The sequence below is a fragment of the Emydura macquarii genome, unplaced genomic scaffold (assembly GCF_026122565.2).
Source record: "Emydura macquarii macquarii isolate MOO-44397 ecotype Brisbane River unplaced genomic scaffold, CSIRO-AGI_Emac_v2 contig_561, whole genome shotgun sequence".
In the NCBI taxonomy this organism is placed as follows: Eukaryota; Metazoa; Chordata; order Testudines; family Chelidae; genus Emydura; species Emydura macquarii.
The window spans coordinates 9,978,248-10,001,379 of NW_027130698.1; the positions used below are offsets into that span (position 1 = coordinate 9,978,248).

A 23,132-nucleotide genomic window follows, 5' to 3' on the forward strand; every position below is an offset into this window, starting at 1 on the left:
CTATAGTTTCAACCAATTTGCCTAGTACTTAAGTTTAGGCTTACTGGCTTGTAATTTCCAGGATTGCCTCTGGAGCCTTTTTAAAAAATTGGTGTCACATTATCTATCCTTCAGTGACCTGGTACAGAAGCTGATTTAAGTGACAGGTTACACACCACAGTTAGTTGTTCTGCAGTTTCATATTTGAGTTCCTTCAGTCTAAATTTGGCCTCTAGAACCTTTCTCCTACCTTTTCCTATATCACTGATACCTACATGTACCATGATCACCAGCTTCTCCCCTGTGCTGCACATAAAGTCTGTCTGAATGTCTTGAGAGGTCTGCAACCTTTGCATCCAGCAGGCAATTCAGTATGCAGTTCTCCCAGTCATCACAAACCCAGCTATTTATATTTCTAATGATCAAATCCCCCATTACTATTACCCTAATATCTGGGATTTCCCTCCCTTCCCCCGAGAGATATCCTCAGTGCAAGAGGCTATCATGACATCATCTGCTAGGAGGGTCCCAACTATGGGATTGTTTCCTCTCTGCTCCTGGTTGATGTTCTCCTTTCTTGAGACTTTCATCTTCCCCAACAGCACAGAGGCTGTAAAACTGGGAGTGGGACCACTCTGCTGTGTCCCAGAAAGTCTCATCTGTGTACCCCTCTGCCTCCCTTAGCTCCTCCAGTTTCAGCCACTCTGGTCTCAAAAGCCCGTACTTGGTCTCTGAGGGCCATGAGATCCTTGCACACATATGCCACCTGCCCACAAGCAGGTAATAATACATGCTACATTCACTGCAATAAACTGGATAGCCTCTACTCTTCTGCTGGACTTCAGGCTACATTCTGTTTATTCCTGCAGTCTTTTGTGTGTGTGTGTGAGGGGTCGGGGGGCATTATTGGCCTAAGTTTAGAGAATGTGGGGTGTATCTGGCTCTCTCACTCCCTCACTAAACTCCCTTGCAAAACTCCCCTGTTTGCTACTCCTATTCACTAGCTCCTCCGGTTGCTTAGGAGCTGGCTTTTTAAACCCCTGTTCTCCCTGAGCACCACCCATCATGACCAAGGAGGATACATTAGCATTTGATCATTGTTTATATTTGATGTCTCTGTTGTGTGGAATGATGTGGAATGTGATGTTTATTGATTACTATATAAATCCTTTGAAACTTATTGCAAAGAAGTGATAAATGCTCTACAAGTAAGATGTCTGCTTTTATTATCTATTGGTTAAATCAATGCTTTAGTGTTTCATGGGCTGAATATGTTACAAAATCAAAAAGCGATGACATTTTCCGTGTTTATATTGGCCCATTTTAGACTCTTTATTGCATCATTAGCACAACAGCCAAAGTATTATGCCTTATAATGAAAGAGCTCGACCTTCCTTTCATCGTTATGAAAACTGAGAATACATTTGTTCTTTGTCTGTCTTAGGTGGGTTTCATTTGCTTTCCATTTGCTTTTCACAGAAAGAAGAACCTACATGCTGATCAAGCCTTATTATGAAAGCCCACCGTTGCACTTTCTGTGGGATTTGGATTGGTTAACCACTCACTGCTATTATAAAACACCACATCTGTAGCATCATCATTAACAAGCTACTTGATTTACTTTGTGGTGGCAGAGTGTGAGAGAAAGAAAAGGAGAAATTGCATAACTGGTATTTGAACAAAAGATGCTAGGACACCATTCTCTGTCACACAGAGAAACACCCTTTTTCTCCTTTGTAAACAATAAAGGCCAGATTTTCAAAAGTAGCCTCAAAATATGTACCTGCGAGTTTTCACATCCAGTGTGAAATTTTGATTTGAATATACACCAACTCAGATGTTTATTGCCATATTTCCTGGTGTGCGTAAATCAGGGAGTTACAAACTCAGTTTAGCTCACCTACAAATCTACAGTTTTTTGCACACAAAAAGAACTGGAAGTTGAGAATTGTGGAGGCAGAGATCTTGTTGAGATGCCTCGGAATATTTGATCCCAAAGTTGTTGAGGAAAGATGATACTGGGTAGTTGATTATATGTAAGATACATTTTGTTTCCTTTTTTCCAAACCTTAAAATAATTTGTTACCGGTATGTCCTTCTGAGGTATCGCTATATTAACATCTGTTTTAAAATAAACAATATAGTAGCAGAGTTTCAGAGGAAGTGGTTGTGTGTTCTTGGCCTTGTACTGTGGGTTTCTTTTTTTCCGTGCTTGAGAATTAAAGTTTCTTTTAGCTACTCCATAGTTTAGCATTTACTGTTGTTACAAAACATTTATTTCTCCAGACAAATCAACAGCCCTGTAAGTAGTGTCTTGAAGAATCACATTCTGAGCCTTTCTTTTGATCATGTACTTTTGATCCATGGGAAATAAAATTCCATGGAAGAATGGAGGAGAACAGAAAGTGCAGTACTTAAAATAGTTGTATCCTTTTCGTCTTCATATCTTCTCCTAATTTTTCGATTTTGATTACAGCTAGTCAAGAGCAGAGTTACTGTTTTGGTGTAACATATAAAATCTAAATGGAACAATTGATTTGTGGGTATTTTACAAATTTGTTTTATGGTACTACAAATCAGTTTGTCTGTCAACACAATAAATGCTAAATTAGCAGCTTTATCAGCATGCTAAAACCTGCTGCAAAATTTGAATGGATGTAATAAATTCACCAGCCTTGCTAGTGGTTGCTGTTGTCCATGCTGTACCTGTTCTGTGAATAAATGGATGATGTTATTGCCAATCTCAGCATCTTCTGAAGACACTGAAATTACAATTTTATTTTATCTATTCTCTTCTCTTGCTCCAACCATCACTTCCTCTCTTCCACTTCTACTCTGAATGCTCCACTCAGGCTAACGTTTTCTAAAATAAATTAAACATACATCATGTAACTTGGTTACTTTACTTGGATATTCTAAGCCCAATCATATGCTCTTCCACACAGGGACTATGGTCTCCCTGCCAGTATGTGTTAACAATGAATTGGGACATTTGGGTGCTGCCATAGTATAAATAAGAATAATAAAAGTTGCCTTCTGCTTCAGAGTATATAGAAGATATATCAGTGCTAGGCAAGCTTCAGGGCAATTATTTTTGCACAGTAGGCCAGATTGGCCACTGATGATGGGCACATGGAAGGCGCTCTGTGCACATGGCTCTTGCTCTTCCTAGTGTAGAAGTGAGAAGCCCCATCTCTGCAGTTCTGCCTCCCCCACCTTTGTGCATAGCAGAACTGGGGATCTTTTTGTAGTGAGGGGATAGAACAGACAAGAGCAGTGAGAAACAACATTCTGAGGCTAACCCCAGCCTGGCAGCAGAAACTCCACGATGTTTCCTCCCGTTAGACTTATCCCATGAGTTTTTCTGTGTGAGGAGGTCATCTAACCCTTTTTAAAAAAGAGATTAGCAGCGGAGATCATCCGTGCATCTCACAATCAAAGGTGAAGCTGCTAACATTAGACAACCAGAGGTGTTATCAGTGGTTAATCTTTGTGAGAAAGTGGATTTATGGGCTTTGTAGTATTTGAATTCATTGTTACAGCTAATGGACATCTCCTATTGTCTTAAATCACTGGCTCTTTACTGTGCCAAATAGCAATAGAAACCTTAGGGCTATCATAATTTGGCACCTATGTTTTGAATGTGTTGCCAAAGGAACTTAGAGGGGGGAAAAAAGATCAATTGAAACATTTTCCAAGTGCTCTCTCTCCGAAATGTGTTACAAGGCTTGTATTTGCTGAATACATACTTTATACAAGCTGCATAGTTACTCTACCCCATTAAATGAACTAACCTGGTAAGCCAACAATGGAGAGGAGGATTTAATTTAGAGGTGCAGCAATGACCAAAAAACACACTATAGATGTTCCTACAAGTGTGATACCACCGGGCTACTACAGTAAAATGGTTTGCTCTATTAATGAATGATCTTCTGTGAAAATTCCCATTGTGGACATGTGGTCAGTAATTCTTGGCATGATTTATGTGTATATCTGTACATAAGCCCTCCCCTGCATGTTGCTGGTACACAACACTGTAACCCATCTTCTTTTGTGTGAGAAATGAATGTGGAGGGTCCTGGGGGTTGAAATAGGGACATCCATTTGATTTGGATTGTATGTGAAAATGACTTGTTACAAACAGCAGCACTGTCTGCATGGTGCCTATAGATAAGAATATTATACCATGTTTCCAGCAGTTGAAACTTAGAGGTTTTCTGATCATGTTACCTTTAGTTGCCTGATTCAAAGAGATTTTAATTGGGTTCTTTCTTCTGAGAGACCCATTCATCTATTGCACCTCTGGTTCCATCCTATCATAGCTTATGTTCTAGAAAAGCACAACTGTCAGAAGGCTTTGTGGTAACATACAGGAATTAAAATATAAAAATAAAGGAAGAGAGCGAAAGAGTTTAACTTTTATGAGATAATCTGGGAAATTCTGCATGAAACCTATTGTTTGTCTTCCAGCTCTCGATCTTTGACAGGATAGACATTTGCTTATTTAAGAAAGACCTTTTCTTTGTTGTGGGAAAATACCAAGCTGATCATTGCACTGTATAGCAGATTTTTCTCTTGAAAAACTGCCTTGCACATGATTAACTTTATAGTACATAATAGAGAGAAAGCTCCAAGGTGATGGTTAATGGCATTTGAAAAGCCATTGTTAACCTCAGTTTATAGAGATTTACAGAGAGCCCTTAATACAATCAATATTTTGATTATACTCCTGTAAATAAATGTTTATGAATAGCAGTACCCTTATGTAGTAGATAAATATTTAAGAGATGTATCCACAAACCTCCATTTTCCTACTCCAGACCTATAGAAATTGGGTGGTTTGCTGACTTCCTACTGAAAAGTAGTTTGTCTGTTGTGAAGAAAAGTTTTCGGAGTGAAGTTTTGTTGAGAGAGAGAGGGAGTTCATTCTGCTTAATTGTTGTGGGGGTGGCTGAACTGGGCAAAGATCAATGATAAAGTGAGGTGGGAAAATGCAAATTAGAAACACAGGGGAAAACAATGAAAAGGCACGAACACTGGAAAAAAAAAAAAAAAGGGCGGCCAAACAGCATCAGGAGTGAAGTGGTTAAGGAGCTTGCCGCAACAGGAAGCGGGTGAAACTCTGTTTTCAGCATACCCATGGGAACCGAATTGGAAAGTGCTGTGGTAAAAGTGTGTGGAAAAAAAAAAAAAGTCGTGAATGGAGCTATAAATATCTGTTCTTCCTTGAAGTTTGGTGACCAACAATTAATGTTACTGGAAATCTCATAAAATGTTGTTGTTTCATGAACTGGTGTGGCTGAATGGTGTGCACAGTAAGGTTAGGATTAGCTCATCTTCGTAGGCTTCTTTTATAGACTCAACATTTCTGATACTCCTAGGGCAGGTAAATAATGGGGATTGAAAACAGCTTGCATTCTATTCCTCTGCCCAGTGACATCAGTTACAGCCCCTTGGAGCACTCAGTCCTCTTTCCAGCACCAGTAATGACACTGAGAAAAAGGGATGTTTCTAAGGAGTGTGTATCAGGAACCGGGGCATGGGCAGTCATGTTCAGTGGTTAGAGCTGTAGACGGTTGGGCCTGAGGGGGTTCAGCTAGAGTCAGCAGCTGAGATCTGAAGCCAAGGGACATGCTAAGATCAATAGCTTGGGACTGGAGCCTGGGGCTGAGCTGGAGTCAATAGCCAGGAACCGTAGCCAAGGGTCAAGCTGGACTCACAGCCAAGAACCAGAGACAATGATCAGACAGTCAGTAGTCAGGGGCCATAGCCAAGGATTAAGCCAGAGTCAATAGCCAGGAACTGAAGGGCAGGGCGAAGAAGCATGGACCAGGAGCAGGGCTTGGCCCACTACAGTGAACTAACTAACTGTGTCCTTGGTTTGTTATGCCTCAGGAAATAAGGTTTGCTCAACTATATGATTTTTGTGTGCTGTACAAATACAGCAGAGGTTCATCTAAATCACTCCCGTGTTCTGACATTGTACACCTCCGGTAGGACTCTTGGTCCTTAGCCTCCGTGAATTGGGTGCACAGTTTGCAACCTCGCTTTCATGTAAACGATCCCACTCCAGTGCAAGTGCCGTTTGCTCAGTTGGTCCTTCATCTGTTCACATTCAGTCTTCAGTCTGTTTCCAGTAAAAGAAATTCCAGCAGGTTATGAATTGTGATATAAATCAAGAGACAGATCTACTGTATTCAACTTTCGATGTGCTGCTGTTGCAGGGAACTATATACAAGTGTCTGAGCTATAAAATGCCTCTTTTGGACTGATATTGTTGTTGTTTAAATAAAACCCATTTCTGATTGGCTTACCAAAAACTCCAGCCCACGCTGAAGGCTCTGTTTTGCACTGAAATTATTCGAAAATTAGCTGGCGGCTGTGTTTAGATTTTAATTCAGTCCATCCCTTCGCCTCACATATGGACGTGTTTCTCCCTACAGCTGCAATCTGCAAAAAGGAGCTGAGACACACCGTACTGTAGCTGAATCAGCCTAAAATATGTGAAGGGACTCTGAATTTGAATTAGACATCAGGATGGCAAGAGCTTTTTCTTTACTGAATTTGAGATTAATTTGCAACATGGCACATTTCAATGTGGTAATGTAGAACAGGATTTAGTGAATTAAAATAGGTTTGGAACCGTCTTCTAAACAGGGCACCTATTTTAGGAGCCAGTTAGAATAGGCCTGTGGATTATTCTTAAACATACCAAGGTTTCCATTGCTTTCTGTGTTCATCCAGGAGAAAACCTCTTGAAGTAGTTTGACAGAAAGGAGGGTATGAGTGAAATCAGTAGGAATTTTGTCCTTGTCTTCAGTGAAATTGGGATTTCACCTTATATTTTAAAAATATCCTGCATTGCTTGCATTTCCTCAGTGCTGCAAAACAAACCTGTAAAGGAAATTTGTGTTCAAATGAAAAATCAGGATGGAATCAGGTGCCTAGATGCTTTTTAAAATCCCACTAAGCACTATCTGCCCTTTTGTGTAGAAGAAATGAGTAGAATAATATGTTATTTAGACAGGACTTGGGAACAACTGTTTACTTTTCAAATTTTACTTGTCACCAAAAATTGCATTTTTGTCTTTCAATATTTTTTTTTTAAAGGGCTAACATTTGATTTTCAGACAATAGCTTTTCTTCCCATTTCAGACTCAGTAGTGTTGGAGAAGGCATCATTTTAAATGAAAAAAAACCAACCCAAACGAATACTGTTTCAGGAAAAAAGAAAAGGAAAAAAAAAAGGCATTTCTTCCCAAAAATCCTGGAGTGAGATGATTTCAAATTTGCCATGAAACAATATTTACATCAGGACAGTTTAGCACAGTGGTTCCCAACTTGTGGCCCGTGGGGGCTTTCGAAGTGACCCACTAGTCCTGCTAGCTGCATAGGGAGCCGCTGCCTAAGGACCCAGGCTGAGCGCACTGCCCTGGGGCGAAAAGACTGGTTCAGGTTCTTTGCTGCAGCAAAGGGGATGGGAGATCAGCGCTTCCCTATCCCTGGCTGTAGCAGGGAGCACAGCAAAGCGCTCCGCCTGGATCCTTATGTGCTGGGCTCTCTGCTGGAGCCAGAGGGAGGGGAGTACTCATCTCTCGTCCCCCTGACTGCAGAAGGGAGTCACTGCCTAGGGACCCAGGTGGAGCGCACAGGGCTACGGGACAGTTTCTCTGCTGCAGCCAGGGGATGGGAGATCAGCAAGGAGGGAAACTGGCTGCAGTGTATGTTGCGGGGAGGGGAGGGGCTGCTGCTGGTGGAAACTGGTGGCCCTTCTGGGTTGTAAAAAATGATATCTGTTGGGAACCACTGGTTTAGCACATCTATCTGTCCCCAGCATCAATCTTTTTGCCGGCAATGTCTTTAGTGCAAAAAGGTGTGCATTTCCACTGATAGCGAATTCAAGCTATCTTTTACAGTGCAGAAAAAGCCTCAGATTTACAGAATCCCAAGATATGTTAATGCAGTTTTATAATATTTTCAGCATCTGTTGCTTTTCCAGCAGTTGTTGGTTAATGATGTCTTTAATTCTTTGATGCTTATCTTTAGGTCTTTTCTTTGTCATTAGTGCTGCCTAAAGTGCAGGCCAGGCCAATTGGAATTTTGACTGAATAAAGACTAGCAAAGTCTAAGGTTCTCTGTCTGTGACTGAGATCTTATTTGTATCTAGTCCTAAGGCTGTATTTTCTTGGCATGTGTCATTGCAACTGAAGGCACAGGATCCTGGCAATTAGTCGGATCCAAAGTTATAAATGAGTATGTCCAGCTCTGTATGTGATATGATCATTACTCAGTGTAAAATAGAATCCATACTTCTGTGTCAGTCCGACTGCAGTGATATAATGTACACCACGTGCTTTTTAATGTCCTTTGTTTGCATTAGGAAAAACATAACACCCTCCCACTGAGAACCAGAGATCGCCTCAGGTTCTTGTGAATATGACATTCAAAAATGTAGCTGTAGAAAGATTGTTTGTGTTGGCTGGGAGCATGAAGGGGACATTTCACAATGTCCCTACACTGTCCCCAGAAGAAAGAAGAGGTGCTAATCCTGGAAACTTGTTATCAGAAGAGTCTAAATGTATTTGGAGGCATTTTAGTAAGTACTAGGTAACTAACATATGGCTTAACTTTGAAAGGATTTACAGCAAATTAGCTGTTTGTAAATACTGATTGGTCCGTTCTCCTGAATACAGGTGCATAACTCCCATTCCGAGTTATGCTCTAATAAAGGGAGAGCAATCAGCACGCCCCTGAGATATGTTTCTGTGCGGGGAATCTTAAAACACAGCTCTCATCTGTCTTAAAATATGCACAAGTCAGTGACTGCCATCAGAGTTGTGGTAAACCGTATTCCTTGATAAAGCATGGCAGCATAATAGTTAATCCATAATCTATTTAGATTGGGTACGAAAAGGGGTAGTGTTGCTTTTATTGTTTGTCTAAGAGCAGGGATAGTAATTATTGTTCCACCACCATTGTTTATGCCATAAACCAAATGTTATGTTCAATCCATGTTAAGATTGTGGGTCAAATTGACTAAAGCTAGGCTATTCTAAGTGTGTGAGGTGTAAATAATGAGCTGGCTAGAGCGTACATGTGCTGCTGAAAAAAGGCATCTGTGTGTCATAGACCCTATATTATCAATAGCTAATGGACATGCTGCTTTGATTTATGTGCAGGAGCAGGTGCGGCCCTAGCTGTTTTGCTGGCCAGGGCGGAAAACATTTTTGCAGCTCCCCTGTCCAAAGCAACTGAGCCAAACAAAAAGTGGGAAAAAACCAACAACACCGTAACATGGCTGGCCAATCAGAGTCGAGCAAAAAAAAAAAAAAGCCAAACAGCACAGCACCTCCTGAAAGAAGGCGCCTAGAGGAAGTGCGCTGCTTGCCCACCCCGAGAACCTGCCCTGAGGATCTGGTTTCTGTCCCTGATGCCACTATGTTGCTCTGAATGGTCACTGGTTTTTTACACAATCAAACATGTCCTGAAAACCAAAATATATTTAAGCTTTCCTGAACTGGAAATCATAATCCCTATTGCATTGTACCAGGTTGTTAAATGGCCAGCATGTATTTTTTTTCCAAAGGAGCCAGGGAAACAAACTTACAGGGTCAGAGAGCTATTCTGATCCCTCAGTCTTTGCATGTTACAGGAGTAGTCATTATGGGAGCCTTTTACAAGTTTAATTGTTTAGAAATATGCTTAATATCTGCACATCATGTTTTGGCAAAAATTAATTACTGAACAATAATTGTATAATCCATGTTATATCTTACATAATTCAATCTGCATATTGTGTGGCTGGTTTTAATAAAATAAATACAGCCTGTTTGACATGTAAATGTGCTAGTTAAAAGAATACACTAATAGATCGTTAACCTCTTCTGCACTTCTATTCTAAGTGAAAACCCCATTCGGTGAATATCAGATAATGACATAAACCCAGTAACTATGCCAAATGAGGAAAAAAAGCTGTGCTAAATAAATAAATCATTTTCATATATGTGGGTGAACAGGTTGACAACAAGACCAGATAGCACCTTTGGTGGCCAGTTACGGAATCTCAGGTTGGTTAAGCTCCAAGGTGTGTTTGTCTGCTGTCCTTGTGGCTTGACAGCCAGATGAGAGTGATAGAGAGGGGTTTAAAATGAATGGGGAAAGCCCAGGCTCCATATTTGGGGCATGTTGCCAATAAAAAAATGTAACACAGACGTGCAAAAAGGCCTGGTTCAGAGAGAAGAAATACAAGTAGAAATTCTTATCTCTTGCATCGATACTGTACTATGGAAGCATGCTGATTGGATTTCCTCGGTGATGGAAGGTGAAAACTCAGTTTGGTTCATACACAGATGTTTCTGGTTAGCTCATTAAAAACCCACATAGATCAGTGCACTAGCCCCTCACCCAATCTGCCAAACATAAATCTCTTAAATCACAGATGAACTGAGTTTGTAAGTCTTCACATACTCCCTGGTAGAAACCAGCACACATCTCAAAACCCTATTGGCATTGTCTGCTTTGAAGAGGCCCAGCACTGGGATTGCAGAAATTAGAACTAAAACACATTTGCCGAGCTGTGTAAGGATGCCTGCATATCCCTTGCACACTCTTCTCTGCTTCTAGCCAATGTTATCTGTCTTCCAATTTCATGAATGATACCTTTTACCTCGTAAAATAACTAAAAGAGAATCATGTTGATCCATAGTAAACGCAACAGCTCTAAGCCACCTTGATCACAAGCTGCAGTTGTGTTGGTATCAGACATTGCTTGTACATATCATTTAATATTGGTAAGTATGGCCAGAAAGAAACTGCCATGCATAAACAAAAAAGGATATGAACTCTGGTCATATTATCACTTGGACACACATAATTTGACATGGAGTCAGAAAGGTAAAGAATCTGAAAGGCAGTTATTTTAAATTAAACCAATATATTGCAGAATTGCAAACTGCTGTGTAGATGGTTTTCCTTATTTAAGTTCAGGCTTTTCTTTTTTTAATTTTCTTGTGTTAAAAACAGACGTCTGATACAGGACAACACCTCTTCCCTCTTTTAGGAAATACAAGTGGTGGGGACCACTTAACTGTGGTTGGCTTTGCAGCTTTAAATGGCTTTTATTACCGTGGCCATAAATAGCAAACCGCCCCAAATATTACAGGATTTTTGTTGGCTTTGACCAATGAAGTAGAACAAGACCTCTGAATACCCCATTAGTTCCAGTGCTGTGCTTTGACGACTTTGCATCGGCAGCTCTTTTTCTATATAAGTCACTAGCCTCACCCGTGTCTCTTAACAAATACTGTTGACAGGCACCATTGCAATTTTTCTGCATGTTCTGACAGTTTATTTCAGTACCTCCTGGCTAAGCAGCCAGAGCCTGAGGGGGTAATTCAGCACCTTGGCATCGCACTGCTGCAATTAAAATAATTAAGGGAGTTGGGATGGGCTTGCAGAGCCTTCTTTCTTCTGCAGCTTTGTACCGAAAGTGCACTTTCCAATCCCCACATGGAACTTTAGAATAGACAGTCATTCCTTTAGAATAGACAGTCATGGAATTTATTAACAAGATGTTTACATCCGGGTACTGAATCTGTTTGAATTTATACCAACACACTTCTTCCATCTCCCCTTGTGTTTGACATCATTTCTTTTGTAAATATCAGTGACCCAAATCCTGTACATCCCTGGCGTAACTCCTTCAACTTCTCTTGCTAACAACAAGGCTCCAAAACTGCAGACAAATTTTTGGGGTGCTTAGCAGCGACAACTGAGCATCCTTTGCTACAAAAGTATTTAGACTAAAGTCTAAAATGTCCAAATCATTAGCTTGCATTTCTACTATAATGGATGAAAGAGAAATAAGACAAATATTTTACTAGTTTAGGCCAGCCATAAATGAAAAACAGAAGGGACAGGCAGACTCTATTTTATTAATTTATTTATTTTGTATATAACCTTAAAGCATTTACTGGGAATCCTTTCATTTTATTTTGTGTTATAAAATACAGATGGGAAAAATACACCCATTCTTTTTCAAGGCCATGTACTCTCACTACCTATACATTTTAGGGGTAATATCCTGCTTCTGTTGAAGTCAATGGCAAAACTTCCACTGACTTCTTTTGCCAGGATTCCATTCTGAGAGTCCATCTGATAAGAAATGCGAGTAAACGCCATTCTTAATGTATGATGCCATTTTAAAGGAACAGTGACACGCATATGAAGTGAGCAAAAATATTCTGTTTCGCGTTCAGCCCATCTGCCTTAAGCAGTGTATAACAACATACAGGTATAGCACACACAAACCTGAGAGTTCTTATCTGCACTTACAGAATGTGTGTGCCTGATGCAACCTTTCTCTGGTTCACTCATCTCAAGCTCAAAAATGCTGCCCCTGTGTTTTGTCAAGCATTGTAACATTAATCATGAAGGTGGGGATTGGGGGGAGAATGTCTCAGCCAAAATTATTATTATCGCATTGCAAGCTCAGACCATGTTCTCACACATCAGGAACTGTGTGCAAAAATTGTCTTTACATCTCCACATTGTATCAATTCAAGAGGGTCAAAGGTGCTATCACATTAAAATCAAGGCTTAATAAACAGTATGTGGAGCTAATCTGGAATCTTGTCCTTTTTGGTCTTCCACCCTTCAGACCCTTTAAACATGGTCTTTCTGGGATTTGCCCCAAGTTTATTTACTTGAAAATTGCAGTATACCCCATAGTTTTCATCTTTGGTATTATCCAATATTTGTAATAGTAATTTAGTTATTACATAAATCACATCCATGGTTGACGAGCTTGACAACAGTTGCAACTGACTTGTATATTTCTGCCATGATCTAGGATAATAACTTTTATTTCTGCAGTCCTGCTGATGAGTTGATGTAAATTTGGTCCAGTTCATTACTTTGCCTTCATCTGAACTTCAAGTTAGCCAGAGTATTATGTGGTAGTGTAATAGATATATTTTGATCTCCGTGCATTGGGACGTATATGTCTAACTCTCTTTTACACTATCAGAAGCTATTTGCATGAACTTTGCACACACAGACATGTGGATATGCATGTTAGTTAGATTTTCCTTTTGTGTTAAAAAAAGTGTGTTTAGGAAATGTTTTTTCAGTGTTTCACCTGTTTTACCAGTAATGTCTTTTTTCCCCCATTTCCTGTATTCTGAGAATCATCCATGGTGTATGTCAGAGATGCAGTGTAAAGTGTAGTTGTCATCCTGATGTTCAGATCAGGCCTCTCCTCTACAGCGAGTCTTGAATCCAGGCAGGCTGCTGTAACTTTAAAAAAAATTAACAAAGAATATACCTCCAGTAGCTAAGCTGAAATAAGAATGTCTCATGAGTTTAATGGATCAAACAGTGGTGATGGGTTTTATGGCTCCTTTTCACTTTAGGGCAAAGGGAAGAGTGAGCAGGGCAGGTTGGTTTTAAATTCAAGGATTTATGTTGTTAATCCTCCTGGCTAATTATAATTTATGGGATCCTGATAAATTAATATGCAGTTGCTATTCAAAAGGAGAGAATAGTGTGAAGCAAGCATAAACAAGTCTTGTTCATTTTTAATTTATTTCCACCAATGGAGAATATTAAATGAAATGAACACTGGGGCATTTCACAGGAAGTTTCATTTTCATTATTTATCTCCAGATTTATGGACTTGATATAACAATTTTCCAAATCCTTTTTTGCCCCACAAAACAAATAATGTTTCAAGTTTTAGCTTACCGACTACAATTTAAGATCAAAAGTTATATACTTTTATCTAAAGTAATTATCATGAGCATTAGGATCGGAAGAGAAAAGCTCTTTATTGGCTATTTTTAATGCTGTGAATTTTAGCATTAATTAAAGTGAGGAGTTGACATCAGTGGCAGTGCACACGTTTCTCTCTGCAGCTCTATGACTGTGCCTAAATCCTAATTGGCAGATTACCAGCTCTGGGCTCTCTCTAGCAGAAATTGCGATAGTCCTGAAATGTGTGTGTAAAATTATTTTTATTGAGTGAAAAAAATCATGAAGAAAAATCATGAAGAAGCCTTTACAGTTCTGGAACATAGATCAAGTAGACATCCAGACTTGCACAGTCTGCATCTTAACTTTACAAGTCCTGGTTATTCATTGCATCCACAGTTTTTCCACACAAACTATTTTTATAAGGTCGAACAAAATCACTGTACTCCCAGATAGAAAGGAACATTCTTATTGTAAAACCTGTAGTCTGCCACTTCCATTAAACAGCACTTTTAGAGATTTGATACCATCCTGTGAAAAATAAATTATTATGAGGCAGCGTCTGCCATTTTGGATGCAGAGAAAATAGCTGAGCAATGATTAAACATATGCTCCTGCAAAGATGTTCTAGTTTCTCACTACACCATTTTAATTGCTTGTAATCAATGCAATCTAAAACACTTGTGCAGACTTACACCAATTATATGTAACAAGGATACATTGTATGAAAGAGTGTTGGGTTGCCAAATACATAGTGCATGGGGCATAAATCTCTACTCTATTATGTTGGCTTTGTGCTGGAGATAAATACTGTACAGTGAGTTCTGTTTCCATCCTCATTCATTAGCTTCTATACCATAATCCTTGCCTTGAGCTATGCGTTGGATGTTATCAAGAAAATCTGGCTACTGATGTCTAGTCCCAGAATACATGTGATTTCAAATGTAACATATTTTGCCAGCTAGAGATTGAAGCTTTTTTACCATAAATTTTGTAGGAGATTAGAATAGCAAAGTCTGTAATCAAACCTTTTGCTAGGTTGAGATTTGGGGAAAACAGTGATTTGGCCCCTTTTAAAAGGCCCTTTCTCTTATATTATGTGCAGTCTGCAGAATTCTGTCCTGATTCCCTCTGATGACATAGAATCATGTTGATGATGCTCCTTAGGAGTTTTTACGGACTTCCTCATTGGGAATGGGGTAAACTTTTTCTAAATAATAAGATCTTCTTTTGCATCTGGATACAGGACTTTTGGCGTAAGACTTTCATAAATAAAAGTAGGTGTGAATCACCTTCTGCTGGAGGGGCACCGAATATAATTATATTGCTGGATCTTACTTGATTTTCTAAGTATGCTAGAAGATGGTCTACTTTTTTCATGACTTAGGGGCCTAAGTCCTATTGTTGAAAGTGACTCAGGTGTTAAGGAGGCTTGAGGTTTAACCTATGCTAGAAAACATTTGCTGGTAAATGTGAAGATATCCTGACAAACCCTCCTAGGATATATGCAGCTTGTATCACCAAAAGAGTACTTTTGCCACTATAGTTTATAGCAGTTCCCTGCATGAAATAAGCTATACTGGCAAAAGCACGTATATGCCATTATAACTGTGCCTACAACAGGGCTTTTGCTTGTATATATCTGTTGCAAAAAATCATGCCTCTAACCAACATTGTTATACCAGCATAAGTTTCTAGTGTAGACCTAGTCTTAGGCTCCTACTGGTCTAAGTTGCTTTGTCACTTTTGAAAATGGAACGAAGGCTCCTAAGTAATTTCGGCACTTTGGAAAATGTTACCTCTTGCTTAGTTTTGTCATCAGCCTGTGTCATTCAGAGATGCAGTTTTAAGATAGTTGGCTCTTGCTATCCAAGTCCTGCATGGTTTGTTGGCCTTCCTTCCTTAGGAACGTAGGCTCCTAAGTCACTTTGGCACTTTGGAAAATGTTACCCCTGGTTTGTTTCATCATTGGCCTGTGTCATTCAGAGATGCAGTTTTAAGATAGTTGGCTCTTGCTATCCAAGTCCTGCATGGTTCATTTTCCTTCCTTTCTCCCTTCCTTCCTTCCTGTTTAGTAAGTTGAACAGTTAACAAGATCCCTGCAATTTTTTATTTTTCAGCAAGAAGATAGCAGTTCAGCAAATATCTTGTTGGGAGTTAATCTGTTCCAGCGTTCTTTAGAATCAAAAATCCTATTATCAGCCTACCATATGATGTTGCAAAAGGACCTGGGTTCAAGAAAGTCTGAGTGAGAATTTTTAATTTTGCATTTATTGGGCATATTTGGTATCTCCAAATTCAGCATCTTTTAAGGATTTTGCTGATGCTTCGCATTCTATCATCAGTGAAGGAAAAAATCTCACTGCATTGTGTGGCATATACTGTAGAATATGAGTCTTGATTTTTGAATAACCAACTAAGTATAGAATTAGAGCCAACTTCTTAGCTGGTGTAAATTGGTGCAGTTCCAGTGAAGTCATGGCAATTTGAATTGGCTGAGGATCCCATCAAATTAACATGCACGTTCCTGCCCTTATGTATAAAATTGCAAGATAATAGTTGTAGTAAAGTGGTCATGATCGGATTAACTGGGTAACCAGACTATTATGGGATAGAGTCATGCTCCACCCCATTCCTGTCTTCTTGTTTAGTCAGTGAGAATTCCCTCCCCCTCCCTCAATACACACACACCTTTGAGATGCAATTAGGTAAAGCAGCAAGTTCCCAGGCTGCAGACTTGTGAGTAGACTGATTGTGTTGTTGTTGTTGCACTGAGCAGTCCCTTTACAAATGTAATAGAGAAGTACCAAACAAATCTGATAAAAAAATTCTGTCCTTATTTTTAAAAAGTGCTACACGTAAGCAAGATTCTCCTAGCGCATAAGAATGGTATTTTGCTAGGGGTCAATTGGGTAAGTGAGGACTGGAGAAGGAAAGTGAAGTCATCTCAGTGAGGGTATGCTGGGGTGGGAAGGTTTTCTGGATTTGGGAGGTTTGTTTTCAGGGTTAATTGAATGTAATTGTTTAGAATAGGTGTTTTTAAAATACGTAGTGCACACAGAGTATGAGCCGAGCACAGTAACCAGCTCAGTAAATAAATGACTCCAAACATTGAATTGAGTAATTTAATGCTGGCTTTTTGGGGTAAAATTGCAGTAAATATGCTGTGCTTTGTGGGGGATTTGGGGAAACCTTGCTGCTGCTGAAAGAGTTAGAACAATTGGACAAGGATCCAAGGGGGTATGGGTTAGGCTTGCCCTGAAAAAGTCATTGATCTGAATCTCCATCCAGTCTGCTTGCAGAGAGCAGATACCAAACAAAAGGATTAGCACACACAAATAAACTGGAGTAAAAGAAATCAGTTTGGGCTGGCCAGTTTCTCAGCTCACTGTAAAAAATTAGAGTGAAAAATGGCCGTGACCAGTCAAAATTTTAGCTTACAAGACATTATGTCATCTAATTCTGGCTGAGTGTAACAAAATCAGTCAGGTGAATTATGGGACACAAGAGTGTAAGGGTTCTTCACCGCTGCCCCTCCGCTTCAGCCACCCTCTTGATCATGCATGACTCCAAGACCCTCTGGTTTAGCAGTCCAGTGTAATTTATTTACAGTGTGCAGTCCCACCATCTTCTTACAACATACAACTCAACTAGCTGCCACAGGAGCTTCAACAGTCAGAGCCTCTGCTCCCCTTCCACTCCCCGGCATCTCCTTCCTCCTACTTCCTTCACCTGGGCCTGGATATAGTCCCTGGCTAATTAGGCAGACAGCTGCCTCCTCTTCAGCCAATCAGCTCCAGTCTACCTCACTCAATTGGGACTGGTGTGACAGTGGGCTGAGTAAGGGGTTGCTGCCTAGCCCTCTGTCACACAGGGCCATATTGTCATTATTGTTGGGGAGAGGAAGTCCTGTAGGAAAATGCTTCCAGCAGCTTTGGACCTTGTACTTTTTAGTTAAACTTTTTGAATAACCCCATGCCATAAAGGCTCTTATAGACTTGACAAAGTGTATCAGATAAACACGTATTTAAGATTAAGTAAATACCTGTTGGGAAATCTAGGACAGTATTTACCCAGCAGACTGTAAAAATTCTTAGGGATAGATGATTCTATTTGAGTTCTTGGGTAAATGATGGGTCTTCAAAACAAAACCTTTAATATTTATTTACCCATTGGAACATTCCTAGTCTGAAATGTCACATGACAAGCTTCAACACCGACCCTCTTACCCTTGTAGCTCCTCGCATTTGTGTGTCATTTAGGGATATTGGTAGATCAGGTTTTGTGTATTTGGGATAATTGCAGTTCTACTGTGTTTGGGAGTTGACTAAAAATTGGGTTACACTGCACTACACCCCCAAAAGTAGGCAGTGTTGGCGAGCCTTTGGATTTTCTGCCTTGAAAGTGTCCACTAACCCTGATTTGGGGGTTAATTTAAGCGCTGAGTTTCTATGAATTGATGGTATAGCTTATTTCCCTCCTTCCCCCCTCCACCTACCCTATGAAATACCTATGGCTGGGCCTGTTTCCAGAAAATGTTGAAATTGTGAGGAAGAGTTCAGTTGGGAAAAGTAGGTTAAAGCAAGGGAAAGTCAGTTATTCACTAAAACAGTGCTAGACTTCAATAATAAATAATATTGAATGTTGGGATATTAAAACTATTCATTCTTGGCAAAGCAAAGGGAGGTTTTTATTCCCTCCAGTAACTCCGGGTTGAACAAAATACTACTTATACGCTGCAGATTTTAATATAGCATCATGTTCCTTCAGGTACAATAAAATAAAAAAATTCAGCATATTAATTCCTTTAAAAGCACTGATTAATCCCAGATGCGAGCTGTACATGTAATGCTGTGTGTGTGAGTGTGTGTCTGCGCGCGTGTGCATTAAGCGGGTACAGGTGCTGACAGGGTAGTTCCACAGCACCGCACATGTTCCCGGACCACAGCTGTTTCTCAAATCCTTTGCCAGTTGCTCCAAACCCTCTGTGAAGTTGTACTGCCTCTGGGCACAATTAAAAGCTGTATACTACATTTCATCAGGTAGTGTTAGAAATTTAGGCTGAGCCAAAAAAGGAGGAAAAAAGCCCCTTGTTAAAGAGGCATTAACCTCTTTACCTTTCTATTGAAACAATAAAGCTTCTAAATGCCACATAGAAACTCGTTTTCAGAGGAAAGAAAAAAAAATGGAGCTACAAAAAAGTACTATTTCTATTAAATATTGAGGGTAAAATCTGCATTCTCCCTTTTTTGGTATTATATTGGAAATTGCCCTTACAGTTGTACATGGAAAATAAGTGATTGTCTTCCTGAGATTTATACACATCTCGAAAATGAACTCAAAATAAAATATTCAGAACATAGGACATACAGTAAAAAAGAGTCCCTTTTTTTTGGCCTTGAGAGTTCCACCTTCAAATCTTTATGCTCACTTTATCCTGGAAATGGGGGGGAAGAAGAGAGGGGGAAGAAGGTTTATATTTTTTAAAAGAAGAACAGGGAATCAGAGTTGCATTTCTCTTTTTATTTTAGTCTGACATGCACATATTTTTCATTGTCCACCCATTAAAATTGATGGTGTGCAGCTAGAACGTGAATTTGTGTGTCTGCATTATGTGTGTGCTAGGAGGAAATCTGAGTTCCCAGCATTTTTAATCACACTCTAAACAGAGAAACTGAAAATGTTAGTCGAAGAGGCTGCCCCTGAATAGCCCCACGTCTTCACTACTGCTTCATCTTACACCAGCATGCCAAGAGCTTGGAACCTGTCCTACAAATCTCACTAGCAGTAGAAACCATGACATGCTCTATGACTGTAGTGTGGTGAATCTAAAGGGCCTTAACTCTCTTTTCAGTTACACCAAGACCACGCAGATACTTCCATGAAGTTACTGCTGAATTACACTTGTGAGAGAGAAGAGAATTAAACCTACAGTGCCTCTTTTCTCTGCCAAATCGTATTTGAAAGCATGGAAGTGTCCCATGAAGGATCATTTGGGGAAGTGAACTAACAATGTCCTTATGCAATGTTTATTTTATGTTTTGAAAGTATGCAAAATTAATCAGTACTGAAAAATATTAATCTCTTTGCCCTGGTAAGGGTCTTTTATGCTTCAGACAAGGCTGAGAGGAGCTCTAGTATTTTCTTTCCCCTTATTCAGAATTTGCACTGCAGTTCCCAACCACTACGCAGAGAGAAATGGGTGAAACTCATTTCTACCTATAGGTGATGTTCCTTCAGCTGACCATTTGGAGGTGCAAAATGAGGCCAACCTTTTACTTCTCAGTGCCTTTGTCTGGCTATTCCAGCTCCACAGTGCTCTCCTCCCCCCTCCCCAGTAAATTAGGGAGAGATATGCCAGGTCAAAGAATCACACTACTAGATGTCTTAATGAAACAACAAAAAGAAACATAATCGTTTGGTTGCTCTTCTCATGGCAGTGTTACCCACATCGTACTGGGCTGTAGAGCACAGAGCTGTCTCCAGTGTAGTTCGTTATGTGGCTGAAACTTCATCTTATTATTTGAGTGGCACTGAGTTAAAATTTCAGGTATAAACTCTGGTTTTAAGAGCTGAACATTTTCTCTGCTTCATATCACATCTGGCTGAAAGTTTGAATGTGGTATTAACTGTCAGGTTAGGTCTGAAGTTTCTAGGAAAGTAATGGGGTAAATCAACATTTCGTAGCTACAAAGTGACAACATTACATTTTTATATAGCTTACAGGTGGCGTTTTTCCCCCATCATGTCTATGTGACATTTTAACAAAATTTTAAACAAATGAAAAATACAGTTCTGAAGACAGACCTCTGTGCGGAATGATTAAAAACTTTTAGTACTTTAAAAATCACACTTGTTTGAAAATACTGAAGATATTTACTCGTGAACAATAACAGCTGTTATTCTGTAAACTCAAAGCCCATTGAAGCAAATAGTAGTGTTTTCATTGGCTTCTGCAGGCTTTGAGTCAGGCCCAATATTCATAACTTTCATTATGAAATCATCTTGTAAATGTAAACTTACCATAGCTTATTTCTATGGGAGAACCCAGGAAGCTGCTGTGATGATGGGAAATAATTGAGGGGATCTCATATAATGTGACGTAACTAAGGGCTTATAATATTGAAAGTTCTCTGATGATATAGTGTAACTCTGGGCATGATATGCAAACCTAAAAAGAATGTTGTGATACGTGACCTTATGAGGTTTCCTAGAGACACCTATGGCAGTCGTTCTCAAACCACAGCCTGTAGGCCACTTATGGCCCAATGAGCAAACAGCTGCAGCCCATGTGACATCCTCAGTTAGTATATATATTGTGTGGATATGGCTCACATAACACATAGAGAGTTGCATACGTGGCCCGCAATGGTAAATTGACTGAGAATCACTTATACAGTTATACAGTCAACCTGAAACAATAATGTGATCTGCCATCCCTTTGCATGCATAGTTCCCGAAAGTATCCAAAGGGGATTTGTACTCAGACCAATGACAATATGTGACCCAAAGAAAATTGGAATTCTGACATAATTTATTATGTTTTGGGCCCTGATTTAGCAAAGCACTTACACACTTTAATCTAATTTTACCTGATTCAGTAGAATGTTTAAGATTGTGCTTAAATCTCACTGAAGTCAATGGGATTTAAGCACAAATTTAAGTTTGTTATTGAATAGGAATGCTTATATTTAAGAACTTGCTCAATCAGTCTTCTTATGATGGTGTTAACCTAAAATCCGTTTGTGTGTCTGTGTGTCTGGGTGTGTGTGTGTGTCTGTGTTTATCCCTTGAAGTTAATTTCTGTCCACAAGAAATTTCACAAGGTACAGTCAAAATTTAAGTGATCAAGAAATGATGTATCTTTCTTAGTAAAAATAATATCTGTGTATAGGTTTATTGGATTCCTATAAAATCAGTGTCAATATGATCAGTCCTGAAGAACTTCAGCTATTCTTTGATTGGTGAAAAGTGATCGATGTGCTGCCACAAATTAGAAACCAGACTCTTTGAAAGGGTTTGATTAAACCAATCCAAAGGTCTCTCGTTGCATCAAATCATGGAAAGATGTATGCCATAAATTATGACTACAAATGGCTCTGAGAAGCTGAGGTGAATAAACTCTGCCTAGGCATCACATCCTTCTGATTATCTTGGTAAATTATTTCTTTGCCTCTTAAGTTAACACTTAATGTCTTACACACCTCTTCCAAATGATCTGCTGATTAACTGCAGCCTTGGTCTCAGCTTGATTTTATGAACTTTGGATGAAAACCCTAGAAAGTGGAATTTCCTTGTGCTGGAGAACGTGCCCATGATTCTGTTTCCAGTGATGTCATCATAAATCAGGAGTAACTTCACTTTAACCAGAACAGTTACAGTAGCATAAAACTGATATAAATGAAATCCAGTCAAAAGAAAAGTGTGTGATCAAGAATCAGAGTATGTGCCTGCCCCAGAAATGGCCAGAAAGGACACATAATTCTGTAAAGAAATTGACAGCAGACAGCTGACTTTTATTTGCTTTCACCTGTATATGAAAATATGAGCTTTAGTGAGGTACAGCAGTTCCTGTCGCTTTCCCACTCTATTTCCAGTTTGTTGAAAGTTTTGGCAAAGCAGTTTATAAATAACTGTGCTTTTTAAAAGTTAAATTAACTTTGTAGCAGTAAATGCACCCTCTGGTGATGCAGGAAAACATTAGGAATGCATGTCATGAATCAAAGGCCAGCTACTTTGCAGACTGTCAGTAGCGTTGATTACAGCTATCTACTGCACACACACAAAGACCCAGAAAGTTTATCCTTACTCAGATTTACATGTGTCTGGTGTCATTCCATCAGTCACAAAACCTATATTCAAGACGTCAGTTCTACAGAAGTGTAGTCTAGTGGTTAAAGGTTATCGAGACTCTGTTATTATAGTTCCATCTCTAGTTCTTTGTGCAAGTCACTTCGCCTTTCTCTTTGTCTCAATTTACCCACATGCAAATTGTATATAATAACATGTTCACTGCTCACTGGAAAGTTTTTAGGCTTTATTAATTAGTGCTTGTAAATTGCTTTGAGATTCTCAGAAAAACAAAGCTGTATTGAAAATGCAAAATATTTTTAGCATCAAACACAAAAGTCTATTGCCTCTTTGAAAGAAAGCTCTGCCCTATTATCAGCATATCTATTCCATACACTGCATTTCATTTGCATACTTTAATACTTAAGAATTCAGTGTATTAAGAATTTAATTTGGGAATACAAACACTCCTTTTAAAATGTACGCTATAGCTATATAACTGTAAATATAAGTGTGTGTGTGTATATATATATATTTGGGCTATGAAGCCAGGAACTCTATTGACATTTACAAAGTACTATTGATTGTAGTTTTGACTGACCAGTACACAGTCT

The 23,132-nt window shown here is 39.4% G+C and overlaps 1 protein-coding gene across 3 annotated transcripts in view; it reads left to right on the plus strand.

The window, feature by feature from the left end:
* Positions 1 to 23,132, plus strand: part of WWOX (WW domain containing oxidoreductase) — a 642,196-nt gene that overhangs the window by 550,988 nt on the left and 68,076 nt on the right. The window contains exon 9 of one of the 3 annotated variants that reach the window (XM_067540123.1): positions 1,459 to 2,093. The exons of the other annotated variants lie outside the window; for them this stretch is intronic. Coding sequence (XP_067396224.1) covers positions 1,459 to 1,479 — 21 coding nt within the window. The 3' untranslated portion in view covers positions 1,480 to 2,093. Of the gene's footprint in view, positions 1 to 1,458; positions 2,094 to 23,132 lie in introns of those variants that run through there. 3 annotated transcript variants of the gene reach the window in all.